This window comes from Epinephelus lanceolatus, chromosome 23 (assembly GCF_041903045.1).
Source record: "Epinephelus lanceolatus isolate andai-2023 chromosome 23, ASM4190304v1, whole genome shotgun sequence".
NCBI classification, from domain to species: domain Eukaryota; kingdom Metazoa; phylum Chordata; class Actinopteri; order Perciformes; family Serranidae; genus Epinephelus; species Epinephelus lanceolatus.
In genome coordinates, this window is record NC_135756.1 from 34,624,190 (window position 1) to 34,638,040 (window position 13,851).

General features: G+C 42.0%; 1 protein-coding gene across 1 annotated transcript in view; it reads left to right on the forward strand.

Annotated features, from left to right (window-relative positions):
- The window catches only part of LOC117249191 (carnitine O-acetyltransferase-like), a 30,465-nt gene extending 19,001 nt beyond the window's left edge, over positions 1-11,464 (forward strand). The window contains exons 7-11 of the mRNA XM_078165161.1: positions 1,111-1,230; positions 1,860-1,982; positions 2,114-2,249; positions 2,434-2,496; positions 11,153-11,464. Coding sequence (XP_078021287.1) covers positions 1,111-1,230; positions 1,860-1,982; positions 2,114-2,249; positions 2,434-2,496; positions 11,153-11,464 — 754 coding nt within the window. The remainder of the gene's footprint in view (positions 1-1,110; positions 1,231-1,859; positions 1,983-2,113; positions 2,250-2,433; positions 2,497-11,152) is intronic.
- Positions 11,465-13,851: the final 2,387 nt, after the last annotated feature.

Below are 13,851 nucleotides of genomic sequence, written 5' to 3' on the forward strand. Positions count from 1 at the left end.
ATGGACTTTGAATTATGTTTTTATGCTTATTCCTGATTTGCTGAAGTTATTGTGATTAGTGTGTTGGTATTTATCACAGATATCATTTAATCTGTAACATTCATTTCACATTGATTTGCCCAAAAACTGAAGTGATTTCTATGTATTCTTCATAATGGGACAGTGTCAGTGTACAACAATGCAGTTCTTAAGTTTAAATATGCTGCATCATTTTTTTCAAAATGAACAGAGTAGTAAAATAACTTGTGAATTCACACAATTCGTAATTTTATGCCAGCATCCTTTTATCACCTAGATTGAAGCAACATTGTTGGTTTTTACTGTTTACTGTTACTGTAAGAGTCAAATGACATGCTACAGGGTTTCTGTCAATATATTTTAATGTTTTTATGATAAAAACTCATGAAGATGTTAATGAAGAGACCTGACATATTTATCACAATTGAACATCAATAAGACAAAGGACCTGAAAGTAATCTTTGGACAGAAGAAAGGATCTTGATTTCCACATCAGTAAAAACCTGACCTGGGCATTGCACACTGATTCTGTGGTGAGAAAGGCAAGGCAGAGACTGCTCTACCTTAGACGACTGAGGAAATTGTGACCATCCCATCAAATACTGAGGAATTTTTACTCCTGCACCATTGAAAGCGTCCTGATAAGGGAACATCAATGCATAGTAAAGAAAATATCACGGAACAGGACCACAAGGCCCTACACACAAGGCCCTGCAAAGAGTGGTCTGTTTAGCTAAACATAAAATAGGTGCTGCTCTGCCCTTTTTAAGAATGTTTATACCAGGGCCTGCAAAAATAAAGTTAGGAGAATCATTAAAGATCCCAGCCACCTGAATAACTGCCTTTTCTCACTGCCGAGATCAGGAAGTAGGAACCGGGTACTCCAAGCCAGCACTGAGAGGCTCAGGAAGAGCTTCTATCCTCAGTCCACAAGGATCCTAAATGAAGACCCTGCCAAAGACCGCCCAATATCATAATCTTGTGCACAAATTAATGAAACTGACAAATGATATTTCACTAAAATTGTATTTTCTCATTTGACAAAGTGATTGATTGATTGATTGGTTGATTGTCTCTTGTGTGTGAAAACAGGAAAAAGCCAGAGGTGATACGGTCCCCCATGGAGCCTTTACCCATGCCCCAGAAATTACACTTCAACCTCACACCTGAGATCAAGAAGGACATTGAGGAGGCTAAGCAGCAAATGGACGCGTGAGAGCAGCTTTTAGTTGTGACAGTTACACAGATACCCAATGACCAGAACAACAGAAATCCAGAGGAACATGAAGTAATTTTCAATTACATGTGTTGCTACGTGGACAGCTCCTACAACAGCAACTCCATTTTCACAATTAGAACAGCCTATAAATACTACAGAAAAAGGGCTTCAAATGTGACCTAAGAGATATGAAATATGATATGACAATAACCCTAAAAAAGCCCTGTATTAGAACTGATGTTTTTTCACATCCAGGGCCCACACTTTAAAAATTTTCAAATAATAACTTCCACGGGAAAGTCATGACCAAATAAACTATGCTTTAGAGACCCATGGGACTGCAGGCCATCTCAGCTGACATTACTGTCCTTAAGAGGCTGTTTAAAGCGTAACGTTGTGAGAAACAGTAGTGTGAGTAAACAGAAGCTGCTGATCATCACGGCTGTACAGTAATTCCCTGTCACGAGAAAGGGAGCAAAAAAATCAGTCTGATATGAACAGAATAAAAAATGTATATTATACATAACTTATACTTATCAATCAGCATAATGCTGCCAAATACTTAAAAAAACTGTCAAACTAACCAAGGAAAGTCTCACGTGTCTCATTTCCACCACCACAGACTGGCTGACGATCTGGATCTGAGCTTTACGGGATTTGACCACTTTGGGAAAACCTTCATAAAGGCTCACAAGATGCGTCCTAATGCTTTCGTACAGTTGGCGCTGAAGCTGGCTTACTACAGGTAAAAGTTAATGGATAGTTAGTAAGAGTGTTTAGAGCTCCAGTATTTGTTTGAGTGGTAAATAAGTTTCAGGGCTGTGTATGGTGGAACACAGAACTTGTTGAAAAAATGTCTCTCCTTTCTTTTATCAGGATGTACCAGCAGATCTGTCCATCACTGGAATATGTCTCCCTGCGTGCGTTCAAACTAGGACGTATAAGTTTGATGAATACAAACTCGCCTGCCTCAGCTGCCTTTGTCAAAGCCTTTGATGACCCCATTATACAGGTCAAAATACAGGGAAATTTTTATGCAACTATAACTCTGCGTAATGAAAAAAATGTGTTAATGTCAGAGATACTGCCATAGATTGCTTTATATCATACTATTCCTGCACAGCAGTCCCGCTCAAAAAACACTAACCACCAAATGATTATTTGTAACATTGTTGTCTTCTTCCTGTTTTGCACAGAACCCAGAGAAGGTTGCTTTATTGGAAAAAGCTTTAAAGACACATGCATGGTACACTGACATGGTGAGTGTCATTCACAGCACTGCCAAATACAGTTCAATGTATGTCCACTTTATTTTTGGTGTAAGGATGCCTTTCAGTAATGACAGTAAAAGTTGTGATTTTGTAGCCCCAGTTCTATTAGCACAGACAGAGCCCTCTGGTCTCTATGGGAATTCTCTCCTCCAATTGTGAGCATGCACATACATGTGGACCACACAGTATAAACTTGTTGCAACATCAACCCAGCCACACTGATCCTGTCTGGCTAAAGGTTAGTCACTGCCTACTTCTTTATTACCTAGGCCACAGAAGTAGAGGGGTGGTTCGTCTTGCGGTGCCAGGTAGAATTATAGTGGTCAGTGGGTGTTGCACCGGCTGGCACACAGATGCACTTCCGCCTTTCTGAACTGGGTCCAAACTGTTTCACCACCTCGAAGTGAAGCCTCTACTGGTCTGGTAGGGTTAAGCCCTTTGACGTGATGTCGGCACCCTTGTTCTGTGGTCCTGCAGCGTGGAAGGGCCTTCTGAAACAACAGGTGCGCATCCTCAAAAGGGCAGTGGATGAAAATCCACTCTGCCTGTTAATGTAGGCTACTGTGGCACTAATGTTGGTCTTCGCCAATATGTCCCTCCCTTGTGTGAGGGGCATAAAGTGTTGGAGGACTAAATACATTTCCTGTAGCTTGAGTAGACTAATGTGTCGGACCCCCCTCGGAGGCCACACACCACCTACCACTCTCTTTAGGCAGGTACCACCCCATCCCTAAGGGACTCATCTGTGAACACCATGTTGTAGGTGATCTCTCATCCCAGTAATGTTCCCTGCAACAGGTGTTGTGGAGACCCATAGTATCACAGGTCATCCTCTGCTGAGAGGGGAATGGTAACCAAGTATTACTTGTGCTTCTTGGTATCCAAGCGAAGGCTGGCAAGCCACCTCTGTAGGCAGGGGCGGAAATCCCGGGGGGGACAAGGGGGACATGACTCCCCCTTCAATAAAGCTGTACCCCCCTAGAATAATTTGAGACACAATTAATAATTTTTGAACAATGCAGTAGTATTTATTAAAAGCACAATGTAAGCGGTGCTCATTATAATTGCACGATAATGTGCTATTTAAATCTTAAAAGATTTAGTCCCCCCCTCCCATTCCTAGTAGTGGTATATCCCACACTCTTTCCAATGGGCGGGGCTAGCAGCCGTTAGTACTTGGCAGCAGTAGTAGTGTGTGGCTGCCCACATTGCGCATGACGGGTAAGATGTTCACTCGCAGATAAAGTTTAACTTACACAAGTTACAACACATCCCATTTACTGTTACAACAAGCCCCAGGCCCAGGCTGATAATATAAACTGTCTGCAACATTTCTCCTGCATTGTTCAAAAGCCAGAGTTTAGTGATAGTCAGAGAGGACAGGAGAGAAAGAAGAGGGAGAGGACAGGACAAGAGCAGTCAGTGACGGAGCGGCTCGTAGTTAATATCTGTAGGCTCTCCACCTGTCAGTGAGACACACATGAGAGACGTGCAGTTTAACTGATGAGGAGCGGTCATTACGCGCGATTATCACACACGGTTCTAAGGTGCACAGCGGCAGATCTCACAGCGCACTGTTTATAAACCAGTTCGCCAGTTTAATTGCAGGAAATGTTTATCTCACTGCCGGTAAAAAAACGAAAAAAACAAACAAAACGGTTTGCTCCTGCAGCCAGCAAGAGACGAATTCCATTCCACACACCTGAGCCAGATGAAAAAGAGGGAGAGAAGGAGAGAGATCGAGTTTCGGTCTTTGATGAATGAAGCCTTATTGTTTTGCTGCTATTATGAGATATGAACAATGAGATACATGTTTTCTCTGTTTACTTAATAGCATAAATATTCACACTACTGCGCACGGGGAGACAGAGACCTGCTCTGCTCCAGACACACTCAGCACCTTGGACAGCATGGCACACCTGACTGTTGTCGATGTGTACATGTTAATTTGATTTCAATCATTTTGTTTTAAATCTGGACATGTGCAGGTGGACTCAGCCAGTGCTAAGGAAGGTCCTATGCCTGTCTGTTGGAGAGACAGAGAAAAGATCAAAGTGTCAAACTGCGGTAAAAGATGCTGTATAAAAGACAGGCTACAACTTTTTCTCCTTGTCCCCTCCCTGTTATTATTCTCTAAAATTTTACTGTTTATTGTCCCCCCCAACTATGAAATGGGATTTTCGCCCTTGTCTGTACGCATAGAATATGCAATTGGCCCAGTGGTACCACCAGGTTGGTGTGGTAGGGGACTGCTCTTCCTCCACTTTATTGTGAACCCCAACTTCATTAGTTGTAAGATCAATAAGACTATGTAGAACACATTTGTTGTGGTGCAGAGCACCAAGGAAAAACAGAATGGCAGTCTGCTGTAACTATAGGCTATGCCCTGAAAAGTGAAATGAAAGAATTTCCTGTTTAGGAGCCACATTGGTGAACCAAGTACCCATCTGAACTAGTTCCAGTAACTGCTTAATGGTAGGCATACAGAATGTCTTGAAGTCAATGCATCGGTTTGAGATGAAGGAATCCAAAATGGGTCAGACCACTCTTTTCTACTTGGGAACCAGGAAGTACGCAGAGTAAACCCTATCTGTCTTCCGTGAGTGGGGTTGACTTCCTGTTTCTGTAACAGGACCTGGATCTCTACTGAGAGGTCATCTGTGTCCTCCCTGGAGAATAGATTGACGATGCCCATGAACAGAGAGGGAACATGGCAGAACTGGAAAAAATAGCCCAGACTCAATGTCCTGTCCATCTGCTCTGTTAACTCACAGTTGCATCCCCACTCCCCGAACAACCTGGTGAAGGGATGAGCTCTGTGGAGGCAGCCTAAAAGCTGTAAATTTCTGTCTCAGCCCTCCCCCAGCCAGACCTCTCATAAACAGAAGACTGGAAGGCTGATATGGAAAATTTTGAGCCAGTGGCGAGGTCTCTGAATAGTTCACATTAACATGGAAAATTCTGAGCTGAAGGTGAGGTCTGTGAACGCATCACGGCTGGTGGACATGCAGCTGACAGCATGTCACTGTGCTTAATCCTTTCATCTCCTGTAGAGATCAGGAAGGAGAATTATACATGGATGCTTAGCGAAAATTGTGTGTGCACGACAATATTGCAGCCACAATGGGGATTTTTTTTATGTTAACCAAAGGCACCATATAGGCTGATGCGTATTTTAATTATTATTAGTTTTTACATCATCACACCAAGTATGACATTTATAAATGGACACAGTGTTGTAATGTCACAGGGTAAGGCTGATTACACTTGTGTAAGCTCTTCGCCCAGTTCCTCCTTTACTGTAGTTGGGATGAGGGCGGCAGAGGTGTATGTGTGCTTGGCACTGGGCAGGCATAAAACATCATAGGAAAATGATCTGAATTCAGTGACACATCATGGGGAAACCATTGAGGTGGATAGGAGAAGGGAATATGCTCTTGAGAAATATGATTTGTTAAAATCAAAATATTTTTCACATTACCAACAGAAATATCAACGCCAACAGCGAGGCAGCGAGGGAAGAGGGGAGCTTTCTACATCCATTGCTCTCTTCTTCTCTCCGCCTTATTACTATGCTGCTGGCGCTGAAAGTGATCTCTCCTACTCAAGATGTTTGAAGGGCTGAGTGACCAATGAAACTGATCCAAAAAGCCCTTCCTTTGTCCCAGCCTCATGTGACAGAAGCCTACTGTGGCTTCCTCAATGCTGTGTTCTTTGGAATGAACCTGGGTTGACGAAAAATAAAAGACATGAAAAACAACTTAAATTTAATGTCAAGAGGTCCAAAAACAAAACAAAACAAAAATACATCGACGAACAAAAAGAATGCCAACTTGATGACAGCTCCATGCCTATATACCTGCTGACACATATTACATGATATCAGCTACAGCAATTAACTAATTGTCAAAGGGAGTGTCTATACTCCATGTTCTAACAACAAATTAAATAATTCCAATAGTCTATTTGAGTCTATTTCCACTCTCCATATTCCATAACATCTGTGCATAACTACAAAAAAAGACAGTAAAAAAAAGCTGCCTGTGCGTGTGCATCTGTTTGTGTGTGTGTGTGCATCTGTTTGTGTGTGTGTGTGTGTGTGTGTGTGTGTGTGTGTATGTGTTTGTGTGTCACATAATATAGATAGTTGCCAACACTACATATAAAATAAAAGCCAGATACTACAAAGTATTAATTGTCTGTGGGCTGCAAATAGACCACTTCTTAGCAGTAAGTAGAAGATAAAGTTATCTCAGAGCCTGACTGGGTAAAGCTTCTCTTCCTTTGGGCAGCTGCCTTCTTCTCGCTCAGACTCACCCTGAATTTGGGTCTGCTGCTACCTAGACCCATAGCAGAAATCCTCACTGAGGTGACGGGATAACTTAATGTAGTGTAATGATTTTACCCTGCTACATCTAGGGATCAAATGTCACCCCTCCAACCTACACACAAGAAAAGGGGAGTCGATTGAGGGGTCTCAGACTGATGATTGGAATCTTTGACATCAGGGGGCAGCCTTACTTTCAGTGTCCTAGTCAGTTTCTCCCTGTGGAGCTCAAGGGTACCCTGTGAAGTTCTTGACCACTATTAGTGCTATGGAGCAATGTTGTATATGTGGGTCACCTTGTCATTCATTCTTGTGCACAAGGAGTTTGTGATTGTATATAGTGCAGTTTTCAAACTCTGAGGAAAATCCAGGCCTGGAAATGTTTTAGGAGTAAGGAATTGCATTTCACATATTTGTTATACCTTAAGGGCAAACATGGAGATTTTGTGAAAAAAAGAATCTTTGTTTACAAGTAAAATTGCCAGGGTACCTTTAATACTACATGTGGTGATCGACTTTGTAAACAACAGCATCTCCTTTCCAATAGGCATTTAGAGGCCAGGACGTGTCTTGCCATCTCTATGGTCTGAGGACGCAGGCTGAGGAAGAAGACATCCCCATGCCTGAAATCTTTACAGACCCCTCCCTTTTTAAAGTCTTTGACTGCAAACTTGGAACAAGTTCTGTAAGTATTGAAGCTGAGACATGAAAATGAAAATACCACAATACTGCAACAAAAGATAGCCATTACTTAATACTCTGCAACAAATCTCATATTTGTGTGCTCCAGTACATAAATTCATCCAGCTGTTTAGCCCCAAAAAGGTGGGGTTGCAAATAGAGTCTATGTGCCCAAAGACCTACCACTTTTCACATGTAATTGTACTTGCTCAATTCATAAAATGAGAGATCACAGAGGAAGTTAAAGGGGAAGGGTTGTTTTATTAACTTTATTGTCACAGAGTCCCTGCCCCCACTGACAAGGCTGCCAGTATTTGGAAACTTATCCACTCTGGAGACTGTTTTTTGAAAATCTGTGTTTTTTTGGGGGGGGAAATAGCTATTTTAGTCTGTCTTTGTTTCAGTTTGGATGTAAGACAGTGGATGTTGATGAAAGCAGTTGAATTTTCAGTTTATGTGTAAAAGTAAAAGAAAGTGTGTGCACCTTTTTAAAGAAAAAAGACCTCAAAGAGGTGTTCATGAGGTGGATGAGGAGAGGAAGGAGGTCAGAAGGAATAGACTGAAGAAGGTGAGAGGGGAAGGGTGGGAAAGGGGAAGGGTCAAGAGGGCAGGTGGTTGGGCAGTAGGAGCAGCTAACCAAGTTTAGTGCCTCAGCAAGAAGCAATGGTTGTGGTGCATAGGGACAGTATGAGTGGAAGAGAGATGTTTGGTAGTTTAAGAGAGAGAGGGAGGGTAAGATATGAAATGGTCAGGGACGCGAAGAGGCTTAGCAGAAAGGTTAGTGGGAGAGCACTTTCTGGTGAATGTCAGGTCAAGTTGGTTTTCAGCTTCAAGAATATCGGTGAGGGAGAGAGCAAGAGGGCAAAAGAAGATAGGGAAGGTAATTAATCAGATGTTACCTCTACATTTGGGGAGATTAGCAAACAAGTGCCACACTCTTTGCTGGGGAGTCAGGGTATGTGGCTGGAGCCACGATCATAAGAAGGCATAGTACAATTACCTTGATTGTGACTAAAGTCTACCTGTACAACCAGAGCAAAAAGTGAATATTTGTAATTTGTTCAACTGTTACTTGTTTCTTTGTGAACTTATCGGCAAACCAAAGAGTGTGGCCCTGCATGTTGATATGCATTAAAGTATACACTAACCCTGACAGATCAGAGATCATTCCATATCAGGTCTCGGTGCAACAACAGTAACTAACAACTGCATTTTCACCTCTGTCCCTGTTCACCAGGTAATAAACAAAGGTGAATGTTCGCCATGTTATGGCCCTGATGAACCTGGAAAATATGAAGTGCTTTACAGTGTTAAGGACGATCACATTGAGTTTACGGTGTCTGCTCATAAATCCCACTATACCAGCAAAGAAAAAACTGCAGCTCATTTGGCCCGAGTCGTGGAGGATGCAATGTTGGACATGAGGACCCTGCTGGAACAAACTACAACAAGCTAATCCAGACTTAAAGCAATAGTGCAATATTTGGGAAAATTTGCTGATTTCAGAGAGCTAGATTAAACTGACACCATCCTTGTGTCTGTCCTTTAAATATAGAGCTGCTGTTGATTTAATTTCTCTTAAATTCTTGCATCCCAGGATGTTCACAGTTTCATAAATATAAAAACCAGTAAAACCATGCTGCAAATTCTATGTATCACATCATTAGTTTATCTTAGAGCAAAGACTGTCTGTGTGTGTGAAGATCATAAAATCAGCCTACCATCTACTGGGAGCAGCAACTTCCCCAAGTCTTGTCATCACCATGAGGTTGCCTAGGAATGGGTATTGTTAAGATTGTAATAGTGCCAGCACTCTTACCAATACTCCTTATTGACCCACCACTCAGTATTTTTTTGTTATATTTCAAGAGAAAAACAAAAGAAATTAAGAACTATTATTAACTATTATTATAATTAACACTGTTTTATTTTCTTACATGTACTGTATTAAACTCTGTGCTCATTTTGTTAATAAAAAACTATAATGAGTAGATGTTCATCAGTGACCCTTTTCCCTAAGACCAAATGTAGACAAGTTCAACTTAGATCTGTGATAATAAAAAATGTGATGAAATGTATGTTTTGTTTTTGTTGATGAGACAAGTTGGGACTATAATGTTAGTGGTGGGCTATCAGACATTCAAGAGGATAGGAGAAAAGAACAATTTATTTTATGAAACATTTTAAGTATTTTAAACAAGGAAGCCAAAACAGCCATGCTTGGAATTATTTTTGAATGCCTTGTGAGAGACCACAATGGGTTGGTAAGTGCCAGTGAAAATTCAGGGCCAAAATGTTTCACTAACCAGCAAAACACTCACACCGGAGGAGCTCCAGCTGTTACCATGAGTTGTGAGCCATAGTAGGGCATTAATTAGCAATCATATGTCTGACTATGGCAGGGGGAGCTGTTTAATGAATTTGTGGAGTTTGAGACAGCTTCCGGTGTGACTGACGCCGACTGTGCTCTCCAAGCTGTCCATAAATAATTTAAATGTCCTAATGCAAGGGACTTTTCAACTGAACTGCTGTGAGTAAATGAACAATACCTGGGATTTATTAAGATAAGAGTGTGAAACTTTGCACGCTTGATGCACACTAGGAGAGTTGCCTCATGAGAACGCCAAACAATGAACCAACTTTCCGACGCTGCTTTTGACTGCAAAGACTCTTCATCTCTTGCAAAATTCATTGAAAATGTGTTGTCCAAACATTTTCAAGAAGCAGATGATGTCGCTAAAGAACGATTCAGTCGGCTGGAAAAAAAGTTGACACAGTGCAGTCTACTCTGAATCGCCAAGCTGAGCAGCTAAAATCATTGCACGACACTGTGGGGAAGATTGACTCCCGTGTGATAAAACTTGAGACAGATAGATTGTGCACAATATCAGACCAAATATGAGGACAAACTCACCCAGCTTGAAGATCAAGCACGTAGAGATAATATACTACTGTTGATTAACCTTAAAGGAGCTATATGTAAGAAATCTAAAGCAACTAGTCATAAAATCCTCCTAATATGTCACAGAGACTAAGGAATAATGTTCATATAACATACTGATCTCACCGACAACAATAGTACAGCCAGAATATTCGCATTTAAAAAAACATTTTTATGGTCCGCAAATCATGTTTATGTTTTGAATTTGTGTTTTGGCCTGTTGCGCCACCCACCACTGTCTACCAGTCACGCAGTCAGTAGAGTCTCAGCATCAGTTACAGTTACGACTGAGCTACAGCAGCACGGCAAGCAGCATTAGCAGTGTCCCGGTACATAGCATTAGCAGTCGGCTACCGAAGATCAACGACGCGGCCCTGCCACGGCAGCCACCCGTGGGCAAACAAATTAGTCTCCAGCGTGCCGCTGTCCAGCAGCCTTGAATCTGTAGGGGAGGGGGGGCAGACACGACTTGCGGCAGTATTTTGAATTTGAGTGCAGTAACCGTTTTGGCCACATTCTTACATACAGCCCCGTAAGGAGGGAGTCGAGTCATCTAATGCCAGGCAATATTTATTGGCCAACATGGTAAAAAATGGTATCCTGCGCTGGCTGAGCAACCTCCAGAAATAATGCATGCGCACAGGGTTGGTGCGCCCAGAGATGCCTCTTCTCACCCCCGCCCTTTGATCTTAAAGTGCCTGAGGTGCACTGACCGGGATCAGATACTCAATGAGTCCCGAAGACATCCAGTGCAGGTAGCTGGTCATCAGATAAAGTTTGCATCGGACTACAGCGAGGCTACATCCAGAAAGCACAAGCCCTGCTACCTGGTCCTGAACAGGGCGCGTAAGGCCGGTTTCCAGGCTTTTCTGCTGTACCCAGCAAGGATCTCTCTAAATTGGGCTGGCGAGCGCTACACGTTTGAAGATGTTGCTAAAGCCTCTGCATTTCTGGATTCCGAGGCCGCAAATGGAGCTGTTGGTGTGGAGAAAACCTGGGTAAAGTGATGCTGCCCGCTTTGTTACGGCAGTAAGACTGTTGTTGAATTCCTCAGTTAAAGGCGCTGTATGTAAGAATTTGGCCAAAATGGTTACTGCACTCAAATTCAAAATACTGCCGCGAGTCATGTCCGCCCCCCCCTCCCCTACAGATTCAAGGTTGCTGGACAGCGGCACGCTGGAGACTGATTTGTTTTCCCACAGGCGGCTGCCGTGGCAGGGCTGCGTCGCCGCGTCCTTGATCTTCAGTTTTCCAGCGGACCGTTCGAGCAAGTCCGGCTTCTCTGCTGCTAACGCTGCTGCCGGGACACAGCTGAGGAGCCGGCTGCTAATGCTATGTACCGGGACACTGCTAATGCTGCTTGCCGTGCTGCTGTAGCTCAGTCGTAACTGTAACTGATGCTGAGACTCTACTGACTGCGTGACTGGTAGACGGCGGCGGGTGGCGCAACAGGCCAAAACACAAATTCAAAACATAAACATGATTTACGGACTGCAAAAAAAAATTTTTAGATGCAAATATTCTGGCTGTACTATTGTTGTCGGTGAGATCAGTATGTTATATGAACATTATTCCTTAGTCTCTGTGACATATTAGGAGGATTTTATGACTATTTGCTTTATATTTCTTACATATAGCTCCTTTAAAACTACTATCTTGATTTAAATCTGTCACACTAGGTGTAGACGTTGATAAGCCTGAATAGCTATATAAAAGGGACAGCGGTTTTTTGTTTTTGTTTTCCTATCCTTATAGTTTCTTGAAAGCATTAGGTAACAGTGACTTTTATCATGGACAGCCGAGGTTCTCCCTATAAACTTTTGTGTGCTTTTCTGTTTTAATGTGTATTTGTTTGTTTGTTTTCTTCTTTTATGTGTGGCCCCTTCTGTGTATGTGTGGGGATCGGTGTGAGGTAGGATGGGAGGGGAATGGAGGGGAGGGTGGGATAAGTGGGAAAGTGGAAACTAAGAGGAGAAGATGTGTACTTCTCAACAGTTTCTGGGATATAATTGAAAGCTACCCTTACTGTTTCATTGCATCTGTTTGTATTTGACAATGAAAAGAAGAAATATGCTATCTTGTTTTATATTTAACCTATAGTTTAATGAACAGCAGAGAATTAAGAATTATATCCTGGAATGTGAATGGTGCTAATAATCAGGTTAAACATGGTAAAATATTAACGCATTTAAAAAGATTTTCCCCAGATATCGTCTTTCTCCAAGAAACACATGTAAAAACAGAAAAGCTGCTCCAAGTGCTGGACAATCCTTAAAGAGGGCTGGTCTTGCTGTCTTATTTAATAAGAAATTAAACTTCACAGTCAACAATGTACTGAGAGATTCATCTGGGAGGTATATTCTTATTAATGTTTCTGTGGGGTTAAAAAACTTTACTTTAAATATATATATGCACCTAATGAAGATTGTCCAACATTTTTCAGTACATACAATAGAGAGTAAACTATTAGATTTTTGTAACTTGACAATCATATTAGGGGGAGATCTAAATTTAACACTAAACCCACAAGTTGACAAGAGTGGAAAGATAAGCCAACCAAAAAAAATCTGTATTTACATTATTTAAGTTAATGCATGCCTCTGGACTTGTAGACATTTGGAGAACAATGCATAGTGATGTCAGAGATTTTACTTTTTATTCCAATAGACATCAAACCTGGGTGGCAGTGGTGTGGTGGTTAGCACTGTCGCCTCACAGCAAGAGGGTTCCCGGTTTGATCCTGGGTGTGGGAGCCCCTCTGTGCGGAGTTTGCATGTTCTCCCCGTGTCAGCGTGGGTTCTCTCCAGGCTTCCTCCCACAGTCCAAAGACATGCAGATTGGGGATTAGGTTAATTGATAACTCTAAATTGTCCGTAGGTGTGAATGTCAGCGTGAATGGTTGTTTGTCTCTATGTGTCAGCCCTGTGATAGTCTGCCGACCTGTCCAGGGTGTACCCTGCCTCTCACCCAATGTCAGCTGGGATAGGCTCCAGCCCCCCTCCGTGACCCTCAAGAGGATGAAGCGGTTAGAAGATGGATGGATGGACATCAAACCTTCTCAAGAATTGATTTATTCCTAATTTCTCAAGATATTGTAAAAAATGTGTCACAGAGTTTAATACATCCAATAGTGACATCTGATCATAGTCCTATCCAAATTGACTTTATAATAAAACCTGCACAAGTGTTTTCTAAACAGTGGAAGGTCAATGACTCTTTGTTTGAAGATCCAGTAATCAAGAAGAAAATAAGTGAATACATTCATTCATTCATGGATATTAACAAAAACTCCATAAACAATGTTCCAATGATTTGGGAAACTTTGAAATGTTGCCTTAGAGGGGAATTAATCAAGATAGGTAGCTTTAAGAATAAAATGCGGCAGCAAGAAGAA